Source organism: Branchiostoma lanceolatum, chromosome 6 (genome assembly GCF_035083965.1).
Source record: "Branchiostoma lanceolatum isolate klBraLanc5 chromosome 6, klBraLanc5.hap2, whole genome shotgun sequence".
In the NCBI taxonomy this organism is placed as follows: Eukaryota; Metazoa; Chordata; class Leptocardii; order Amphioxiformes; family Branchiostomatidae; genus Branchiostoma; species Branchiostoma lanceolatum.
In genome coordinates this window covers 6,305,911-6,327,287 of record NC_089727.1, presented here as the reverse complement: position 1 = coordinate 6,327,287, position 21,377 = coordinate 6,305,911, and the positions used below count along the sequence as shown (strand labels likewise).

Below are 21,377 nucleotides of genomic sequence, written 5' to 3'. Positions count from 1 at the left end.
TAGGACAGATTGGAATATCTATTGCAATTTGATCTGTCATAGCACATCGACTGATGATGAAGGAGAATCTCGGATTAGAATTCCAATCTGTGCAAGGACATTACCAGATTGCCATGAATTCTAATCTCTACTGTGATGTATACATTACATGTATACATACATACATACAATACAATATCCATATGTATTCAAAATTGTGTTCACCTATCATTACCCATGACCTGAGGTCAACCTCGCAGCATTCCTGTTTGGGAACGACACCTCGTTTTCGGGAACGAGAGGTGGACGATTACATTTCAAATCCTCAGCCAAAAATGGAACAAGAACATGTTTTCGAACCTAAATGTAAATTCGAAGTATTTTACGAATATAAGCAATATTATTCTACTTTTATTGGAAATATTGTTTTTAAGAAAGTCAAATGAAAGAAGATGATCATAATTTTTTTAATGAATTTGTAACACCCCCTAGTCGGAATGTAAGCATCCTACTCCGCCATCTTGAATGCGTGACTCGTGGGATAGCTGGAAGATGTCGATGCCCAAGTGGAAAATTTGAGCCCTTTCCATTCGGAGCTACCCATGAAAATCGACCTAGATCTCCTCCTGATATGTTATAGGAAATCTTAGAAGTTATAAACAGCTATACAGAGCGGAAAACGAGGCAGGATATAGGGCGAAGTCGGTTCGAACTTGTCTGGTGATCACCCCGGCTTGCTCGCCGTCCGGTGGACCGAAAACACATTTTTGTTCGCCATGCCGATCGAGAACGTGGAAGCCTTCAAGACTTGGCTCGCTAACACGCTTTCACCCATGTAAGTACAGCATTTGTACCGCAATATCACATCTTGTGTTGGGATAAGTTATTCCGTGAACATTGCATATGGATGCGTGCTAACATACGTTTCTGTGTACATACACGGGGTAGAGTAGGGGAGGCGTTGCAGTTTTTGTGTTCCTCACTAGGAAGTCGTTTGATACATAATTTTCATCGTTCTCTTACGTTTGTAAGTATAAGATTGTGCGGTGAAAATTCATGAAGCACCCATACAGAAGCTGAAGGATTGTGGAATGTTCTGTTTTATGTGTCTGCCTCTTATGATACGTTTAGAAAAATATTTATGGTTTACTATATAGTATAACTTATAACTTATAAGATTGTCTGAAAGCTACCCAGCAGAAATTTATTTTATGTCTTGGTTGGTTGTGATGTACAAATAATTGCAATTATCTTATACATGGCAAAAAAAGGAAAAGACAATGATAATGTGGCCAGTTGGCAGAAAAACAAAATGAAAACAGGTGTGATAGATGCAGTCATAAACTGCATAGAAAAGACAGAACTCTTGATTAGCAACCAGGATCTGCATCATCATTTGGAATTACTAGTATTCCTTACAATTTATAGACAATCATGTTCACTTGCCATTGGTGACATGCATTCAAATATTTCCAATGTCATGTGGACCCCCTGGACAGAGCTGGCAGCCTGGAAACATGGTGTGGAGAGTAGAATCACCCACCCGTATGTGTCAGGGAGACCCCGCAGCAGTATGATAAAAGATTTGGGTACTACTGCTGGTCAAAAATCTACGTTGTTAGGTAGTAAGAGAAAGCATTAAGATTAAATCAGACAAGGTAAACAAAATCCTGCATACTGACTTGATAAGTACATCATGTACTTGCAATTGGCAGTGCTGTGTGTTTTGATGAGAAAACCTGTGACTGCTAGCAGCATGTGAAGTCTCTGCAGTCTGTTAGTGTCAGGTCTTGGCCTAGAGTTCCACATTTGCAGTTGGTAATGTTTGCTGTTATAACTCAGATAAGGGCCTGTTTCAACATTTAGTCAGCAGAACTTACTGTGCTGCCTGCAAATTTATGTGTATAAAGACTGACTATCCATATGTGCCAGTCAGTAACCTGTTTGCTAAGTATAAGTGTATTTATTCCCCCGTTTTGCATTAATTCTAGATAATGCTAAACTTACAAACAAATATCTGCTCAATGGTATATAAAAGCTACAAAATTCTGAAGTAGCATGGTAAGTGTGAGATCTGTTTCATTAGAATATACAATTATCAAGGACAAAGTTCCAGTCAACACATGATTCATCTTTCAGCTTGCCTAGAAACAGATCAACCGGATTGATCGACTCCTGTACATTTTCCTTAACCTGATTAGTATTGGGTTCAGTTGGATGCATGTTTCCGCAAATCCGTGAAGATAGGATGATATTTTCCTGAAATAAAGTGTAGATATGTATATCATTCCGGTATTGGTATAATCAGAGACCGTAGAAGGAAAAAAAATGCAGTTAAGTCATGACTAAGCATCAGCTGCTAATGGTATATTGTACCTTAACGTGAAGTACTGTTTCAGATTAGCCTGTTATGATATAACAAAGTAGATTGAAGTACTGTTTCAGATAAGCATGTTATATGTACATATATATTTGATATTGAGACATCACATTTTGCCTCTAAGTTCTAACCAGACTGACAAATCTCAATACATTACATGGTGCAGATTTTTAATTTCACAGTGAAATACCAGTGCAGTGGCTTGGATATTGATTTGGCAACGAGCAGTGTGTCACTATAGGTAGTCTGCATCTCCATTCATGTGGAAACCCAGGAATTGGCCAAATACCAATTAAACCAAGCACTAAATCACATGTTCCAACGATTTCTACCGACTGAGCAAACTTACCTGCAAAATCCAACAATAAACCAACTCTGAATAATCAAGACTATATTTTTAAATGGATAAGCAAATATGTAGTCACTTATCAAAATTTTTATCTAGTGTTTAAGATCTGTGTGTATGCTTTCTCAAGATACAATTTCATTTTTTGCTTGCAAATTGTTATTTTGATGCCTTGCAGATGTGGTTTTGAAGAGTGACAATGGTTGCAACTGGTTGTTTATTGTTTTGTTGTGTCCCCACAGTTGTGATGCGGACCCGCAGGCCTTGGCTAAGTATGTTGTGGCTCTTGTGAAGAAGGACAAGCCCCAGGAGGAGCTCAAGGCCTTGTGCAAGGATCAGCTGGAGGTCTTTCTTCAGAAAGGTACTACCTAAGACTTGTTCTGATCAGATATTGATTGAATGATTCCAAATGCAATGGGATAATTATAATCTCCAAGCAGATCTAACGGTATCCAACTGGCAAAAGCAGTATTATTACTTGGTGGCCAATAATTAATACTGCTTTTGCCAGTTGGATACTGCCATTGCCACCGTTAGATTTGCTTGGATATTAGGATAATTGGACTTATCTAACTTAACTCATTGACAATGCTGTAAAGAAATGTGTTGGTAATTACAGTTCAACATTGCTTCAGGATGATTTCTATCAACACAGATGAACTTTCAAGCTTAACTTTCTTTCAGTTTCAACCAGCTTAAGAACATAATCGCTACATCTGTATTCAGAATTCCAGATCCGAATCTTCCTCAAATTTTATAATCTGTCCCTTAGGACAAGGCCTGCCCATTTATAGATTTTAGAAAACCATACATTATTTATAGAGATTCTATCGACTATGGTCAGATTGCACAGTGACAAAGAATCTTTAAAGACATCTCAGTGTATGTCCAGGTCTTGATTTGATGACTATTCTCCAAGTAGAGGCTTCAGGGGCTTTAGCAGAGGGGCAGAATTTTAAACGCTGCCCTCCCATCTCCAATCTGAAGGGTGGGCAGCGTTAAAAATCTCGGCCACTACTAGCTCCCTGATCGAAACTTCTGGTTGGAGAATATGATGTGACCACTTTTGCTTGGATATCTAATTTTCTGTTTGTCTTGTTGTAGAAACGAATACGTTTGTGGAGAGCCTGTTTGTAGCACTGAACACAAAAACCTACCTGCCTGTCCACGTGCCGGAGCCTGTACCCGTACCTGTACCTGTCCCTACACCTGAACCTGAGGAGAAGAAACCAGAGCCCATCATCACACACAGGAAGTCAGAAGATGTAAGTTTTGTGCACATCTCTATATATAGCTCTTGGGCCACACAGGTCACTACAGTAGGGGGCTAGCGCCATGCTCTTTCTCATAAGTGCTGAGTGCTAAGCAGAGAAAGCTGTTGTATTTTTCAAGTCTTTGGTATAACCCAACCATGGTTTGAACCCTGACTTTCTGAAGGCAAAGTCAGAGCCCAACACGACACACAATAGAGATTGGTTCACGGTTCACAATATAGATTGAGAGACATCTATTTGGCAAGGCAAACACTCTCTACCCCAAAGGCCATTCTGGTTTCAATGCTAACTGAAGCCATCTGTTGTTCCCAATGATGTAGGTCCCTGATGATGATGAGCGTGATTTCCGCCGGGTCAGGAAACGCAGCCGTAGTCGCAGTCCACACGACAGAAGTCGCGGGAGATCAGGGTCGGCAGAAAGGTAGGATGTCTGAATAGTTTCATCGAGTTGGTAAATCACTGCTTAACAAAGCATCACTTTAGGGGACACGAGAAGAACCGTGGCAGCCCCTAGAAGTTCCACCTAGCTGTTAAGTTTTTTCAGCTTTCTAATATGTCTTGAAAGCTCCTCAAAAGTAGCAAACCTTTAGTTGTGTGTAAGCGTTTGTGTGTAAGGTTTTTTTGTATCTCCTCAGGGATAGAAAACGGTATGGGGATGATGATCGACCGAGGCGAAGGGATGATTACAGACCACGAGGCAGAGAACGGGACTACCGACGGGACTATGGCAGGGGTAAGGATTGCGTCTATTCAATATCAGATACAGTTAAACCTGTATGTCCTGCAGGAAAACCACTCAGGCTACTAATGAAATCTGGTAAATGTGGACAGGTGGTCACCATAGACTAGATTTTAATGCTTGTGTCTATGGTAGAAATTATCTAAGGGACCACCACATTGGCCAGGTGGTCCTTTGACTGTACATGTACTTGGAAACTTGGTCATTTACTGTTAGAAATCCCAGGGTTTCTGTGTGTTTTGACATTAGATGCTTTCTCCTTAAAGTACACTCCCCTTCTGCACCACATTTTCATGTGTGTTGGAAGAAACAGCAGGACAAGGTGGATCTATGGTGAACAAGTCATTTTTGAAGGAAGTTTGTCCTATACAAAGCTTCTTACTTTAAGCCCTGTTATGAGTGCAATACAACCTATTAACTTAACTGTTAGTTTCTTTTTGAGCTCTATTTAGTAACAGTGCAATTTCTGTTGTTTTAGAGAGAAGAAACTACACCTCTCCGGACAGAAGACCCCACAAGGACGATCCCAATAACGCCCCTGTGGAGCCGCCCGCCAGTAACTCTCCCGACGGCGTGAATGCCCCTCCCCCCACGTACACCACCCCCTCCCTCAGCAGCACCATCACCGTCGTCTCCAACGACCAGCCCTGGATGTCCCAGGGAGGGCGCGGGAACTTCCGCGGAAACGACAGAGGTCGCGGGGGGTTCCGGGGAGGTCGAGGCAGAGGGGGCCCTCCCCGGCCACAGAGATGCAGGGATTATGATGGTAAAGGCCTTTGTTATGAATTCTACTGTGGCTTAGGATTGTTGCAGGGCTCGAAAATCAATTTGGGGACTAGGTGCACTGGTGATTTACGTGTACTGACAAAATTTTGGGTGCACCAAAAATAAGTTTCAAGAGTTGGATATTGCGACAAACCCAAATTCTATCGCTTCCATAACTTCAAGTTCAACTTGAAGTAATACAAAAAAGGTTTTAGTACTTTTCTGACAGCTTAATGACAAGAATATGCTGTATACTACATGTATGGTGGTAAAGGACTTGAGTCTGACAAAAATATTTTGTGTTTTCGCAGAGAAAGGTTTCTGCATGCGGGGAGAGCTATGTCCATTTGACCACGGCCCTGACCCAGTGGTGGTGGAAGACAGCAGTCTGCCTGGTATGCTCGCCTTCCCGCCTGCCAGCAACGGTCAGCAGCAGGGGATGCCACCTATAGGGCCTCCAAGGCCCCCTATGTCCCAGGCTCCTCCGTTTAGTGCAGGAGGGCCACCACCTCCACCTCCACAGCAAGGTACAGGAGACAACTTTATCTGTGTCATTTTGGCTTAGATGACTTTCCTTAACTAGGCACAGGAAACTAACAAGCAAATATGAAAACTAAGATACAGAGCAGCATTTTCACTTACTTGGCAAAAATGAATCGACAACAGTGTTTGTGTAAGTTCTCTTAGCTCTTAAGTTGATTAATTGTTGTAGAGGTAAAAATTGTCTTTACCATACTTTGTCCTGTATTTTTTGCATACTTTTATCGTAAAGCAACATGCGCTTGCTAAAAGACAAAGACAAGGACAAGACATGGAAAATGGCAGTGAAATTATCCAGTCAGTCTTTTGGAAAGTAGGCTTCTTTTGTTTGTTTGGTATAAGTTAGTGACTATAACTATGAAATATCAGTAAGGCAGAATTTTGTCATTACCTATACTCATGACTTGACCTGCCCTTTCCAAACAGGACCCCCTAATATGGGCCCGAGGCCTCCCATGGGCCCAAGGGGGCCACGACCTCCTAGACCCCCCATGTCACAGCCCCCTCCAGCTACTGGGGAGGGGGGGCCCAGACCTCCACCCCCTGGACCAGGTGAGTTCTCCATCATTACATCTTCTTGGTAGAAATATGATTATGAAGTTAATGTTAATGTAGAAAGATGTCAGAAAACTAAAGGTCGTGCTACATGTACATCGATGAAGGTTAGACATCCATGTAGAATATTACATTATATAAAACAAATTAAGCAACTGGATGAATTCACAAAAGAGCCAGACATTTCATATAATGTCCACGTCTTTCATCAGTGGCAGAGAATAGGCTCTTCAGTGTTGCTTTTTTTAACGTACAGGTATGTGGTACAACAAAGATTTTTTGTTGTTGTCATAATCATGTAACCCTCTCACTGCTTACCCCAGTCTTGCACTCATGCACCGCTGGATAGAAACGGGAGGAAAAGTAAAACACCTTAGCCCTAGTGCACACTGTGGCCATAGTGTGTGCTAAGTGGCTAAAGGAGGACAGTTTTTAAACCCTCAACCACTGCTTTTAAATCCTTAACCAATAACACGAAACATATAATAATCATCATGTTTTCATGTTTAAGGTGGATTGGCACCCCCCAGGCCTCCTCCAGGCCCCCCTCCCACCAGAAGAACACCCCCTCCCCCCGGGACGGCAGCACAGCGCCCCCCTGTACCACGTGGTGGACCTCCCCCTCCTCCAAGATATGCACAAGGTGAGGGTTTTGTATACGCCTAAGAAGTTTGTGAAAGTCTGGTTACAAAGGAATTTTCCCAGGGAAAGATGAATTGAAGGATACAGTTTGGTTTTTCATGGAATTGTCTTTCTTAATGTTTTATGATTTTAAAGAAAGTTTTTTAAAAGTTTTAGCTGATAAATGTTGAAGGGTGCGAAATGTAGTCTCTTAATATGTTGTTGTAGTCTCATCTACTGTATATATAAAATTATGCATTTTTCATGATTCTTTTGTACTTGCCTGGTAGAATTTGCTGCACCTGGTCTTTGCAGCTTTTTTATTATTTGAAAAAGTAGGAATGTGTCCTTTTTTTCCTATTGAAGTCCCAAGGATGAAAAAAACCAAACATGTTCAGATTGTAGCAGCTGCTATTCCTTCATAAGCTGAAAAGTCTGGCAGAATGCTGTGTGAACTTTGTGCATGTCTGGTGATGAAACTCGGCTGTTGTACATGTACATTTGTTTCTCCACATTCCCCCAGACATGATCAGAATGCCAATCATGCCACCAAAACGCAAGTAGAAATTCCATAGTTGATAGTAGTGGTAGGTACATGGTGGCGGTACGAAACCAATATTTCTTGCTGGACCGATCCATAAGAAAAGAACACAGAAAAAGCAATGGTTTGGTTCTTCGGCTGATTAGAAAATGAACAGTACCGACAGGTGGTCGCACGTTTTGTGTTTTACCGGACGGAACATATATCAACTAAGGGCTAAATTAAGAGCATAAAATCATTTAACTTGCTGTTACTCTCTCTCTAAGACGATAGCTGTTAAGTGTCTACAGACAGCGAGGCTAGTATAGTTACATGTAAAAATTGTTTGAGTCAAAGTGTCTGAACCCATGTCTTGCTGTCCGAAATATGATACTTAGTCTAGTATGTATTGTACTAACTATATAATCAGGTCCAGACCTAAAACTGATCCTCTTGACCTGAAGTTTCTGTACCAGTACCTGTCCCTAGTTGATATCACTGAGCTGTACTTTCAGTTTATTAGATATTAAATAGCCAAGATGAAATTTGTCACAAAATCATTCTGCTTAAAACTTTGTGTGGAGTATAGAATTCCTACAATACAACATACTATTCTACTATTGCTTATTCAGATATCAGAATGCCACCTCCAGCCCCACCACCAAAAAGCAAGTAAAATTCCTCAATATACAGAGCACGGTATTCAGCAACTCTGCACCAAATATGCACCTTGTATTACTTCCACATGTATACAATATTTGTTGTGCAGCTGATAAACGTTGGAAATCTGTGTAGATGGTTTAAAAAAAGATCATGACCAATAGACTGTATTCACCTTATTACACTTAAATATGGGAAAGCACCCAGCAAAAATTCCAAAGAAAGCACTATTACTGTGGAGTTCTACTAAACATTCAAAATATCATTCTACTTTACTTACTTAGATATCAGAATGCCACCTCCAGCCCCACCACCAAAAAGCAAGTAGAACTCCTTAATGTACAAAGCGCACTTAATTGACATTGAAAAACTCTGCACCAAATGTACATTGTTGCCTTATGTTACTTCCACATGTATACATATTTGTTATGCAAGAAAATCTGTGTACATGTAGCAATTTTTCCAAAAAATATATGTCCAATAGACTGTACCCCTGTATGTATTCACCTTATTCTGAAAAAGCACTCAGCAAAAATTCCCAAGAATGCAGTATACTAGTAACTGTGGATTCCTAGTCTCCTACTATACATTCACCATATCATTCTACTTTACTTACTTAGATATCAGAATGCCACCTCCAGCCCTGCCACCAAAAAGCAAGTAAAACTCCTTACAGTAACAGAGTAAATTATTAAACAACACGACCCGACTTTGTACACCTTTCATGTGTATACTTTTAGTACTGAAATCCCTCACGCTGTATCCTAAGTGTCTAGGCTTAACTTCTGACCCTTTTTTCAGGAGAGGCATTTGATCAGGATGGTTACAACCCGGAGTTGCCAGGACTTGATGCTGGTCCCGTTGTACAGAGGCCCCCTTACTGGTCAGGAGGGAACAGCAGGAACCCGACACAAACCCGAGCACTCGTGTCTGTACCCATGGTCTCTACCATCACAACTCCTAAAGGTGAGAAGCTGTAGGCTGTGGGTTAACCTAGAACTGAGACCTAAAAGACATTCTGTGCTCTGATTGGGTTAATAATCACTCCATTTCTCATTTGATTATGATTTGCCTCATCTGTCCTGTTTTGTATCAATGTTTTGTATCAATGTTATTTAGATAAAATAAGCATATGAAACCAATGGCTATACAGTTACTACTGAATACAAGAGTTTGGATATCTAAGTAGAACTTTCATTTGCACTTAGACAAATTTGCACATTTGCTTGGCTGTCTGCCATCATTTGAAAATGCTCTGAGACGGACTGTGCGTTTACGTGCACACATTCAAACGCCTCAAACATGTTCCAATGTTGGTGGTTAGTGATGTAATCCTCCCCTGTGATGCAAGCAGTTTTTGTAGTCCGTGGAAGTGTACTTGTCTATCGAATTTTCTATGAATTGTGTTTGATATTTCCATCTCTTCACCGACACAGTCGAGCCCCAGGTGTCAGACTCCCCATCTGGCCACACACGAGTTGTGATTGACAGCGGAGAGAACCGGAAGAGAACGTTTCACCAGGCCATGGGTCCTGGCAGTGGGCCTGGGATGCCTTTTGCAGGGCCGCAGGGGGTGCCTTACGCAGGGCCGCCGGTAAAACAAGGTTAGCACATCCCTGAATAGTTTCAGGTTGGTTAATCAGTGGTAAACAAAGTTAGTTGTACACATTACCGATAGATAATCACCTGCTGACATATCTGTGACTGTCTGTCACATTCCTCAGGGCAATACTCACTGCAGCTAGGTGTCGCTTAGTTACATTTGGGGACCACATTATTCACACTGCACCAGCAACACCTAGCTACTACTACGACTAGCTGCAGTGTGAAGTAGAACCAGTCAGTATTGCCCAGTGGAAGATGATAGACAGTCAGGTTGTTTACAAAGAACTTTGTTAACCAAGGTAAGCACATGATTCGTCTGGTAGGACTGTTGTTAATGAGAAAAGTAGGGAGAGCTATTGGCAAGATGTTTAACTTGCTTCAAGAAAGTTTATAAAATGCCAATCATGACGTTGCAGGTGGCCATGTCAGAGACAGGCTTGGATGGAAGCACACCAACTGCACCTTGGAGATTAAGAAGGTTCCACGAGACATGAACACAGTCTCCAAGCTGTCCGGCTACTTTGAGAGGTTTGGGACTGTCTCAAATGTCCAGGTAGGTCAATGAAGTGTGAGATTCAACCCTTTAAACTACACTTTGCAGGTTTAGAAAAAGTTCCTAAAGGAATACCTCCTTCTGGGAGTATTGGAAGTGCTTTTGTTTGCGCGTTCGCAGCTATAACTCACGATCCCGCCGTCGCACTGGTGTGTAACTTGGCATGTCGTTTGCCTGGTTCGGCGTGGTGATGCACAATGTCTCTTTTACACTGTAACTACTTTAATCGTCAATACAATATCGTAATTGCACCCCTATAATTAATGGCAAGGGCCACTGTCCTGCCATAGCGACCATGTTATAACCCGTTACGCTTGACTGCAATACTTCAGGCAAATACGGGGTACGAAGCTTTCCTACTTGCTATGATCGTATAGTCACTGTTACATTGTAAAATAGACAACGTGCATCACCACACGCAACCTAGCTAGCGATATACCAAGTTACGTACCAATGCGGCAACAGGAATTGTGAGTTTTCGCTGCGAACATGTGCAGAGTGAGCTCCAGTCTGTGTATTAAGTATGCCGTGTCCTTTCGCAGGTCGCATACTAGTTTGGCGCACGGGACGGACGATGTACTTTTACGCATAGTGTGAAAATGGGAAATCTCTGGACCTTCAAACTTACCACACTTGTAGTTTGTATTACGGAGGCTGTGACAATGTAAAAAGGGGATGAAAGATTGTTGAGATAAATCTCTCAGAATAGTGAGCGCGGGCCGGGCCAGTGTCACTTCCAGGCGGTTCACCGGATTGTGACCTTTGACCTTCGTGAAATGTTACGATGATACAAATTTGCCTTTTTTTATTGCAAACAGGTTGATAGCTATAGATCAGACATTCCTGCAATAAATTGTGGAAAGAGAATTTACTGCATATTGGTGATTTCTGAAACATCTTAGTTGTAAGGCTGAATGGTTCGTCTATAATCTTCAAAAGAGGCCATCTATATCTAAATTTGTGACTTTTCCCGGAATTTCTAGATCCCATCTGTGCCATGCTGTTAAAACGTACTTTTAGCAGGTTGACCACTTCTGTATTAATTGAAAGAAAAAGATAAATAAACACTTTTTCTTTACTTGCTCTAAAACACTACTTGGACTGTGAAGGGATGCAATTTGTGTGGGTCAATACTTTTAATTCTTTAATTACCGCTTATCAAAAATGCACTTTTCACACCTGGCTCCACATACAACCCACGATTCCGTTGCTGCACAGGTACTTAAGTATCACAAGATGATATAGGACTGAAGGTTCTAATCGAGAAATAGTGCTTCATGATAAAGATAGGACATAAAATGGACCAAACCATTAAAGTCTGCGGCCATCACTAACAATTATCCAGTATAATGGCCCATCCCTATCTACAACCAAATAAACCAGGATAGTAATTGTCAGTGATTTCACACCTGACATCAAGATCCATTTCATACATTTATCTTACAACTGAGCAGGTCACTAGCAAAGGAAATTTAACAAACACCTCACCCACAATATACACACTATAAATACTTCACGGAGAATTGTGTCCTACGGACTCTTGTTGCCTTATTATTATCAATTTTTCGTCTTTGCAGTTGATCTTGTTAACACACTGTACTTATACACAGGATAATAGTTACTTGTGACACTCAGTGGCACTGATCAGTTACTCAAACTGTACATTTCATCTGTACTTTTTGTTAGGAAGAGTTGGAGAAAAGTTGATGCTTAAAGTTGACAAAACATTTCCATGTTACCAGGTGTGTTTTGATGGTGACCCAGAGAGCGCCCTGGTGACATTCTCCAGTAACGCGGAGGCGCGGTCGGCCCACCAGTGCACCGACGCCGTATTAAACAACAGGTTCATCCGAGTCTTCTGGCACAACAAGGACCAGTCGCAGCACCATCAAGGACAGGTAGGGGGCACTGTTGTTTTTGTTGATCTCTATAACTGGATAGGATACGCAGATTACATGCTCAACCGTTTTGTACCATTGTGTACTAGTTTTGACTTATGCCAGTTTAGTCTACTAGTGATGTTGGAGAAGAGTGATGGATGTCACTCAAAATGTCAGGAAATAATCTCTGTATCATATCCAGTATGTTGTAGAGACTTATTTGTCTTTAAGCTCTTTCTTGTTGTTTACATTGGCAATGGTGTTGTACTGTAAGTGTCCCTTTTTTCCCAACATGGCCATTGTTTTCTAAAACTTTTTTCCCTGCCACTCATACGATATAAGCCACAGTATTTTTTTTACAGTTGTCTTATATAAGCTTATAGATAATAAAGACCAGAAGAGATGTTTAATTCAAACAGACCTAAATCCTGAATTCAGCATAGTGTGTTCATGCACCCCTAAAAACAGAGTTTATGGTCGCACAGTAAGACATGTGTTTCCTGTGTTGTGTATAGTCTACTCCGGGCCAGGCCGCCCACCCCACCCCTCCCAGGCTGTCCGTCCGGGACCGTCTGTACATAAACCCCGAGCATGCCAAAGCTACGGGAAATTCAGGGCCAATGTCAGAAAAGGTAATTTTCTACTCTATTTGGGTGCTTAGGTGCTTCTGCTGAGAAATTTCTGAGCCTGGCATGATAATCAATGTCATAGTAGGAGCACACAGTTTCTCTTTTTTTCCTCAGAGCCTTCACAGAAAGTAATTGTAGAAAGCAACAGCAAAATCGAATTACACTATTTAGATTTAGCTGTAGTATTTTTATACGCTCACATAATTTGAATGCTGCCGTCTTTCTTTGCTTTGTCGAAGGCTTCGTCTCTTTGAGCACTCAGTTTTCCAATTCCTCGCTGTTTAGCACTATAAAGAGCCATAGAAAATGAACTTCAAATCTTGAGAAGAAATTAGAAATTTATAGTCTGTAAAGTATGAATCCCAAAGTGTAGCAACATGCTCAAGATAAAGTTCCATTGTGCAAACTGATAGAAAAGTTACAATGACAAATACATGTCCCTTTCCACAATTGTTCCAAATCTGATCAAGCACAAAAAAACAGACTTCTTTGCTGCTACTTCAATTTCTTTTCAACTCCCATAGTTGCTGTGACAGTTGCATAAAGCTGTTATAATGTTACACCACTAACACAGTTTCTTTACACTTTCTAGGTCCATGCATCCTCGTCCGGGCTGTCTAAGACAGTGTACAACCCAGAAGCCATGAAGAAAGTGAACACCCCCCAGGCAGCTAAACAGCCCTCAGCCTCGCAGATAGCAGCGCAGAAGGTAGCCGAGGCGCAGGAGGCACTGAGGAAAAAACAGGAGGAGAAGAAAAAGGTAAGAATGGGTGGAAGAAATTGAGCAGGGTGATTTGAAAACCTGTGACTGTACACCTTGAAATGTTTGCGATTTAAAAAAAAATGTTTTTGTGGTGACTCTCCACTGGGAAATCATAACACTGCAAACATGTGTTTTCATTTCATTGTATAGCTGATTACTATAATTGTACCACAAAATTGTTCCAACTGTGAGCTTAATACACTGTGGAAACCACCTTTCCTTTCCTATTGCGAAATTAAGTTCTTGCAAAAAAAAACATTAATTTACAGTAAACATGGGCAATAGACCGATCCTGTCGAACACCATATCGAACGAATAGAAGACCCATAGAACCCCCTGTTCTATTCAGAGCACCTCCGTCAAAAACAGTGTTGGCGGTGCAGAAATGGCACGTGTAAAGCAGGGTACGTATATCTGGGACAGGTTTTCCACTGTATTGGTTGAATGCATGCTCAGAACAAAAACGAATTTAAAAAGAAAATAGATCGGGCACTCAAGGAGAGGAATCTTGTATCACATGCTGACTACTACAAAGTCCGCTAGCGCAGAGTTTCGTCTCTTCAGTTACTGGTGTGTGAAACTGGTTAACTTGAAAATGAACAGGGAAGTGAAAGGATGCATTTTAATTCTTAGTTACTAAATACCATGAAGCTGTTATACATGCAGTCAATACAGTGGGAACCCTGTCACAGATACATAAACCCTGTTGTACACGTGCATCGGCTACTTGTCAGAAACTGGGCGCTGATGCCCACCGACAAGGGAAAACTATGCGGCGCATACCGCTTTAACATTGACCGAAAACATTACGCTCTCACCTCAATTACATATACCCCCTCCTTAGACAACTCTACCTGGTGGATACAGCCTTCAGCAAAGAAGACATTGCATTCTTATTTGGCCCGCTTTGAAAGGGTTTCAGTGTCACAAAAGCTAAACCGAAGTCAGTGGCATTATTTTCAACTTAGCCGCGGCGGCCATGTTTGGTCCGTCAAACCCTGTTTTTGACGGAGGTGTTCGAAATCGAACAGGGGGCGTGGCTTTGGGATCGGTCTATTGTATAGTAGGTATGTTGCTTCAAGTGATGAGCAAAGTGATGATTGTGACCAGTGAATGTTACACACATGACAGCATTAAACCATATTGTCAAATCGATGAAGGTTCACATGTAATCTTTGCAAACACCTGCACTTTCTTTCTTATCCACCAGGAGGCGCTGAAATTGAAGATGAACCTCCAGACAAAGAAACAGGAGCTACTACAAAAACAAATCCAACAGCAAAAGGTAAGGTTTATTTCTTTTGAGATATGAATGTAGGATGTTACATATGATGCTGATGGCATTTCATTGAACAATATGCTTTGAATACCTGGTCCAGATTTTACAGTGAGTTTTTTGTTCTTGCAACAGTTATTACTAAGAAAATGTTGATGATTGATGTACATGCCATTTTTTTTCTTTGACAGATGTTGATAGAAAGACTTGAGAAGAACAAAGCAATGACAGCTCCAGAGAGGGATGCTATCATGAAGGTAAGTGTTGTGGGGATAGGGGTCTATGTGAGCAAATGGAAACTACTTGTCCTTATTTTTCTAAAGTCTGTGGATTTGTAGTAAATATAGTTGGCCAAATACTGGATACTATTGTCAAACATAGCTGCCTTTGGGCATAGTGACATACTGTATCAGCTTTGTAGAGTTAAAAAAAGATAAAAGGCAGTTTTGGTGTATAGGGGCACTTAATCCCTGCATACAAACATCTGTCTCATGATAAAGAAAAATTATCTTGTTATTTTTTAGACATTAAAGACAGTACAGGAGAGTATAACAAAGTTAAAAACTGATGATCCACCCAAACCTGCAACACCGGCGAAGCCAAAAACCAGACAAGAGGTATGTTACACTTTCACACATTCCTTATTTAGCTAAGTTTGGAAAAATTGTTTTTTGTATGTACTAATACAACAAATGACAGTTACTCACGACAAGCAACTGGATAAAATTTTGAAACAGCCAGACATTTTAGACAGCATCCGCTGTCTTCTGTCATCAGTGACTGAAGCACGGAGTTTGACAGCAGATGTCACTGATGATGAAAGACAGCGGATGCTGTCTGAAATGTCTGACTGTTTCAAAATTTTATCCAGTTGCTTGAGTAACTGTCATCAACGTATTTCTACTAATGTTTCATTGTTTTATGGTTTGATGTAAAGAATTCTAAACAAATAGTAAGATTTGCTTCCTGATTCTTCTGTGATTATTAGTTACTATTGACATTTTGAAGTCTTTGCTTTTGTATCCTTGTCTTTATTGCTTCATGGGAGTCACATGTAGGACCTCCTCCCATATCCTGTTTTTCTAAATGTCCCTATGCTAAATATTAACAAATTTTCCTTCATATTCTGAAACGAGAACACAAAATCTCACCTGCTTTTCATTTTACATCCTGTAACATCAGAAAAGATTTTTTTCCCCTTCCACTCTCCCTTGAACTAATTTGTTCCTCTCACCTATTCTAAAGTTTTGATATTGTTAGGCTGATGTCACACCGTCAACAACCTTCGGCCAAATTTGTTGAGCATAAAAATTTCCAAATTGTTAGATAATCAAGCATATTTTCCCCTGACAGTCTACCCATATCATATTGGAAAATGACTTGATAATTGGTGACCTGCAAGCATCAACCAATCTCTTGAAATTATGCAGTAAGCAAGTGGACACCGGCCGCATTGCCTAAAAAATGCACCTTTAGTCCGGAGCTTGCAGACTCGTCGGACAAACTATTTTCCTGTGCGATGCCGGCTTTAAAAAAAACGGTGCCTCAGCCTCACCTTTCCTGAAGTTGACAGTGTTATGTAGGGTTTTTGCCCCTGAGTGCCCCCCTCCCCTCCCGTAATCAGAGCACAGATTTGCAGCCATGTTTGATTGACAGGAGTCCCGGCCGCTGCACATGTTGCAGGCTCAGAGAGAGCTGCTGGACGCCGAGATGGACCTTCTCAACGCCAAGACGGCCGGCGAAGACACCACGGCGCTCAAGAAAAGACTAGCGGAGCTGCAGCAAGAGGTGTGTTACAAGGAAGTTACTTTAACTGTCAATGGTTTCTAAATCAAAAGCTATATGTAGTGGCACTGTATTCTAATATACCAATAACCTCTTTGTACTTTTTCACTTAGTCTAGGATATAGACTTCAAATTTTTCCTGTCTTATTTGAAAAGAAATTTCTTTTTGTCAAGTAAAGGTTTGCTCCAAAAATGTTCCAGTTCTGTAATCAATCCAAAACAACATCAAACATGATATATACAGATTTTAAATGAATCAAACTGCACCCTGTTTGGTGATGTTGATGCTAATGCATAGTAATTGACTTGTTGTTGCTTTCTTGGGTAGAAAAAATGTATGAAGAGGTTGACTTATTTCTGGCTTCTTCACTCTCCCTGCAGGCACAGTCCCTGGGTCTGCTGAATGCCGGCCGTGGCAGGGGGAGGGGGCGAGGGAGGGGGAGAGGGGGTGTAGCGAGGGGTCGGGGACGGGGGAGGCCGTACCTGCGGACCCGAGCAGGGGCGGTGCTCGACAGGAGACCCAAACAGCTGGCCATCACCGGCTACCAGATAGGAGACAAGGACGAGATTCTCACACACCTGTCGGTAAGGGTCCCCGTTGATTCAAGAATGTATTGTTTGGTATAGTCACTAGACCATATTCTGTGTTTTTTTTGTTGGTTTGCTGTTGTGCTTGGGTGGGTATTATGATATAGGAAAGTTGTCTTGTACTATCATGATGATTAGACTAGAAGGGGAGGGGGGTGATAAGAGAGGATAGGCTCTTGCACATATATTTTTGGATGAAAAAAATTGGATTGGCATTGACATATGAAAATTTTTTATTATCTTTTACACAACCCCTGATACACCTTAAAGAGATAATTTTTTGTTGCTTTATCTCTGCAGCAATTTGGTGAGGTTGAGAAGGTGGAGTATGACGAGACAGGCTTAACTTTGCTGCTGGAGTTCAAGACAAGATTGGAGGCTGAAATTGTGAGTAGACCCGGTGAAAGGTGAACAGGAATATGCTAACTCACAGAAGATGCATATTGTTAACACACTACACACACACACAGACACATGCATGCACACACACAGACACACACACACACACAGCTACATCGGTACATGTATATGAAATGTAAACATTGTACACACACAGCTCAAGTTACAAACAATGTGTGATTAATATGCAGAATATGTTAAAATGGCAGGACATAACAGTATGTCTAACATCTGCACATAGCAGACACCTACATGTAGGGGTCAGAAGTAACATGTAGCATATATTTACCTGTAGAATAGACATGAAACAGGACATGTAGAAAACACAGTTATATACATTGCACTCTAAACAGCCACTATTTCATGCCCTTTAACAGTGGTGGAATTGAAAGGTTTGCACAGCAACATATTGTACATACATGTACCTTGTTGAATACTCTACCCTTCTCACCCATCTTCCCATTGATTTTGGCACATGGGAACTATGTCCATCTTGACTGACAGTGTACGATATGATTCATTCTAGGCTGCCACCAAGGGGAGCATTTTCAAGGGCATGACCTTGAAAATCTCGTGGAACCTTCCGACCAGGACGGTGACCTTGGACCAGGATGAGGAAGGAGAGGTCGATCTGAACGTGAGAACTTCTGATTACCTTTTACTGTTTTCTTTCATGGTCATAGAAATTAAAGGTTGAATTTAGTTGAATCACAACTTTCTTATTGTTAAACTGCCACACGTGTTACCTTTTACTGTACTTCTGTAAATGCATTTGCTTGATTCGTGGTGCTTTATTTTGTAGGGGGAAAAAGGAGGCTATGGCGATGTTTTAGATTTGCGCTTGAAGCAGTTCTGTAGTACAGTAGATATACAAAGAAGTCATGTTTACGGTGTCATGGTGGAGAGGTTATGATTGCAAAAATAATGGAAATAAAACCTCTACAAATGTTTCATGATTTACAGTAATTTGCCAGTGTACATTGTTACCAGAGGAGACACCCCTTATACGCTGGGGCTTTCTTCACCATGTAGTTGACACAGTTGTGTGTGATTCTGTCTGCAGGACGATGAAGAGGACGCTCTCCTTGCTCCACTCCCGGACGATGATGAAGATGAAGACGACGAATCAGAGTCCAGATCCTGGAGACGGTGATGCAGAGTGACCCTGTCCAAATCTTCCAAACATAACTGTTACACTGTGCTTCTCATGAGAGGAAAGCATCGTCTTATATTTTTAAGATAAACCAAACTTGCTACACTTTGTCATTAATGTAGTACTACATGTTTTGTGGCAGAGTTTCTTCATTTTGTCCAACAATTTTTCTGCAGAAGTTTTGTCAAGTGTATTATTTTATGACTATGTCATACAGCACATCACAAATGTGAAGCAGGTATCTCACTGGACTGTGGCACGTTGGCGGCCTCTCTGCATACTAAATTGGATTTTTTTTACCCTTTATTTTATAATAGGAATATCATGCAAAATGCTCAACTTATTACAAGTACATGTATGACTAAAAAGACAACAAAACACACAAAGCGTACAACATTTTTTTTCGCTGAAATCAGTTGAGCGCTCTGTCAAATCACTCGGCCGCAGCGAGGTTGCCAATGTGCCGCAGCTTCAGTGAGGTACCTGCTTAACTTGTACAGCGGTAGCACCTCACTGCCACATGTATAGATACTATTGACTATATATACATGTACCATGTCCTTACGGTCAGCTAAAACTGATCTAATGTAACGAGTTGAAAGTGTTAACTGAAAGTTATGTTTGTTTTGTCTTAATTCAGTGCTGATAAAAAGCAGTATAATTCCTCTTGCACTGAATTCTACTACTGTTGTTGGTTGATTGTTTATATTTTATATGTCAACAGGGATGTTAAATCTAGCTGTAAGGTTTCAGTAAGACAGGGTTTCCCGTGTTCCTGGTTTGGAGATTTTTTTAGGACATTGTGTTCCATTGAAAATCTCAGGTTGGGGCAATCCTAAAATGTTTTATTATGAATAAATAGATTGTGTTGGGAGATGGGAATCAAAGTAAATGGAGCAAAAATATTGTTGGCTGCCATATTCTTGAGATTTTAGATGGAACATCCTTTGATTGTAGACCTGTACCTGGACCCTCATCTTTTTCTTAGTGAACCAACTGCGTTTTCATGTTTTTCTACAATATCGTGGAAAGAAGAAAAGGAAGCCAAAATGGAAAGTTCTTTATGTTGCTGTATATCATTTAATTTACAAGCAACAATTCTGGCTTGTGAATTCAGGGGTTCACTTTTAATTGAGGTTGTTCATGGGACAAGTTACTTTCAAAAATCATTTTCTCTAATCCATCTTCAGTGCTACCAATCAGTCTAGATTTTGCATCCCTGTCATTAGTCCTGTACTTCCAATTCATGAGTTTCTCAGAGAAAGAAAACTGATGTGGTTTAAACTGTACAGAGTTAAAAAACGACTATGTTTGTACGGAATTGTAGAGATACAATTATAATGATTTTGTAGACAAAATGTTGTTTGGTGCTGCATGGTAAAAGTTAGTATAATGTAGTCAAGTGGAAGTGGTTGTACAGTAGATATTTTGTTTAAAGTAGGGAAGTTGTTTTCCTTGAAATTCATAATTGGCATGTATGTAAGGCAAGTTTAAAATGTCTAATGTTGAAAATGTAAACTTTCTGTACATTTATAAAGATGTATTGAAGATCATAATACTGTGGGTGAGATGGGAAAAGAAAAAAAGAAAAAGACACTGGTGGTCACATTTCAAAAGATTTGAAAACAAGAAAAGACTGTAAAAAAGAATTTGGGTTAGAAAAAGCATGACAAACAATTCACTCAAAAGAAGAAGAAAAAAAAGATGTGGCCAATAAAGAAAAAAGAAAGGCAAAAGGAGAAAGTCATCTCACCCAACTGCTGCAAGTGCTTAAAAATAAAGATGGTGGTTAAATTGGCACCACAAAAAACAAACAAACATACAGGAAAGGGCATATCGTATCACAATCCATAGTCCACTTTGTGGTCATGGGTAAAAGAACTTGTACACGGCAGTAAAAAGGTTTGTATTAGAGGTAACAATAGTCTATGAGGAAAGGTGGTGGATAAAGTTTAATGAGGTTGGTAAATCACTGAGCATTGAGTCTCTCGGGCCGAGGTCACAGTAAATTGAGTTACTGTTGCATTCAACTTAAAACCATTGAAAATCTCCTTTTCGTTGGAAATTTGGACCCAATCTGGAGACTTTTGGCGTTAGACGGTAGGTAAGGTCAAAGCTTTCCGATATTGCCCTCGGTGACTTTCTGGTGGAGAACAATTTTTAATATTGAAATTCCAGTATTTTTTAGTACATGATTGTGTACTTTGACAAGATCCCAGTGCTTCTTATTATCCAAAAGCCAGAAGTAATTGTGTTGTCAGTCCTATTCCGACAGAACCAAGAGGATTTTTCCTGCTGACGTTTTGGTGGGCTGTCAGTCACCCTTTTAGGTGATAATGATGGGTTCTACTTTGCCCTGCAGCTACA

General features: G+C 40.7%; 1 protein-coding gene across 6 annotated transcripts; it reads left to right on the top strand.

The window, feature by feature from the left end:
* Window positions 1-476: 476 nt before the first annotated feature.
* Window positions 477-20,828, top strand: LOC136436276 (RNA-binding protein 26-like). Of its 6 annotated transcripts, none has more exons than XM_066430114.1 (25): window positions 477-814; window positions 2,948-3,066; window positions 3,810-3,970; window positions 4,300-4,400; window positions 4,615-4,712; window positions 5,197-5,484; window positions 5,795-6,010; window positions 6,450-6,575; window positions 7,090-7,221; window positions 8,664-8,699; window positions 9,000-9,035; window positions 9,181-9,345; window positions 9,816-9,983; window positions 10,401-10,537; window positions 12,280-12,435; window positions 12,933-13,049; window positions 13,639-13,806; window positions 15,020-15,094; window positions 15,277-15,342; window positions 15,610-15,702; window positions 16,769-16,873; window positions 17,252-17,455; window positions 17,759-17,845; window positions 18,384-18,494; window positions 18,921-20,828. In XM_066430114.1, the coding sequence occupies exons 1-25, from the start codon at window positions 756-758 to the stop codon at window positions 19,008-19,010; spliced, it is 3,114 nt and encodes a 1,037-aa protein (XP_066286211.1). In that variant the 5' UTR covers window positions 477-755; the 3' UTR covers window positions 19,011-20,828. The 6 variants fall into 6 exon arrangements, with proteins under 6 accessions (XP_066286211.1, XP_066286209.1, XP_066286212.1 ...); XM_066430112.1 differs by having other exon boundaries at window positions 16,742-16,873; XM_066430115.1 differs by lacking the exon at window positions 8,664-8,699 and having other exon boundaries at window positions 16,742-16,873.
* Window positions 20,829-21,377: the final 549 nt, after the last annotated feature.

Bases quoted from the DNA above. Each gene is read 5' to 3' on its own strand.
- LOC136436276 (XM_066430112.1), top strand. From the start codon at position 756: ATGCCGATCGAGAACGTGGAAGCCTTCAAGACTTGGCTCGCTAACACG. The intron at 10,538-12,279 runs GTAGGTCAATGA...CCATGTTACCAG, and splicing joins GGACTGTCTCAAATGTCCAG to GTGTGTTTTGATGGTGACCC. The intron at 12,436-12,932 runs GTAGGGGGCACT...TGTTGTGTATAG, and splicing joins CGCAGCACCATCAAGGACAG to TCTACTCCGGGCCAGGCCGC.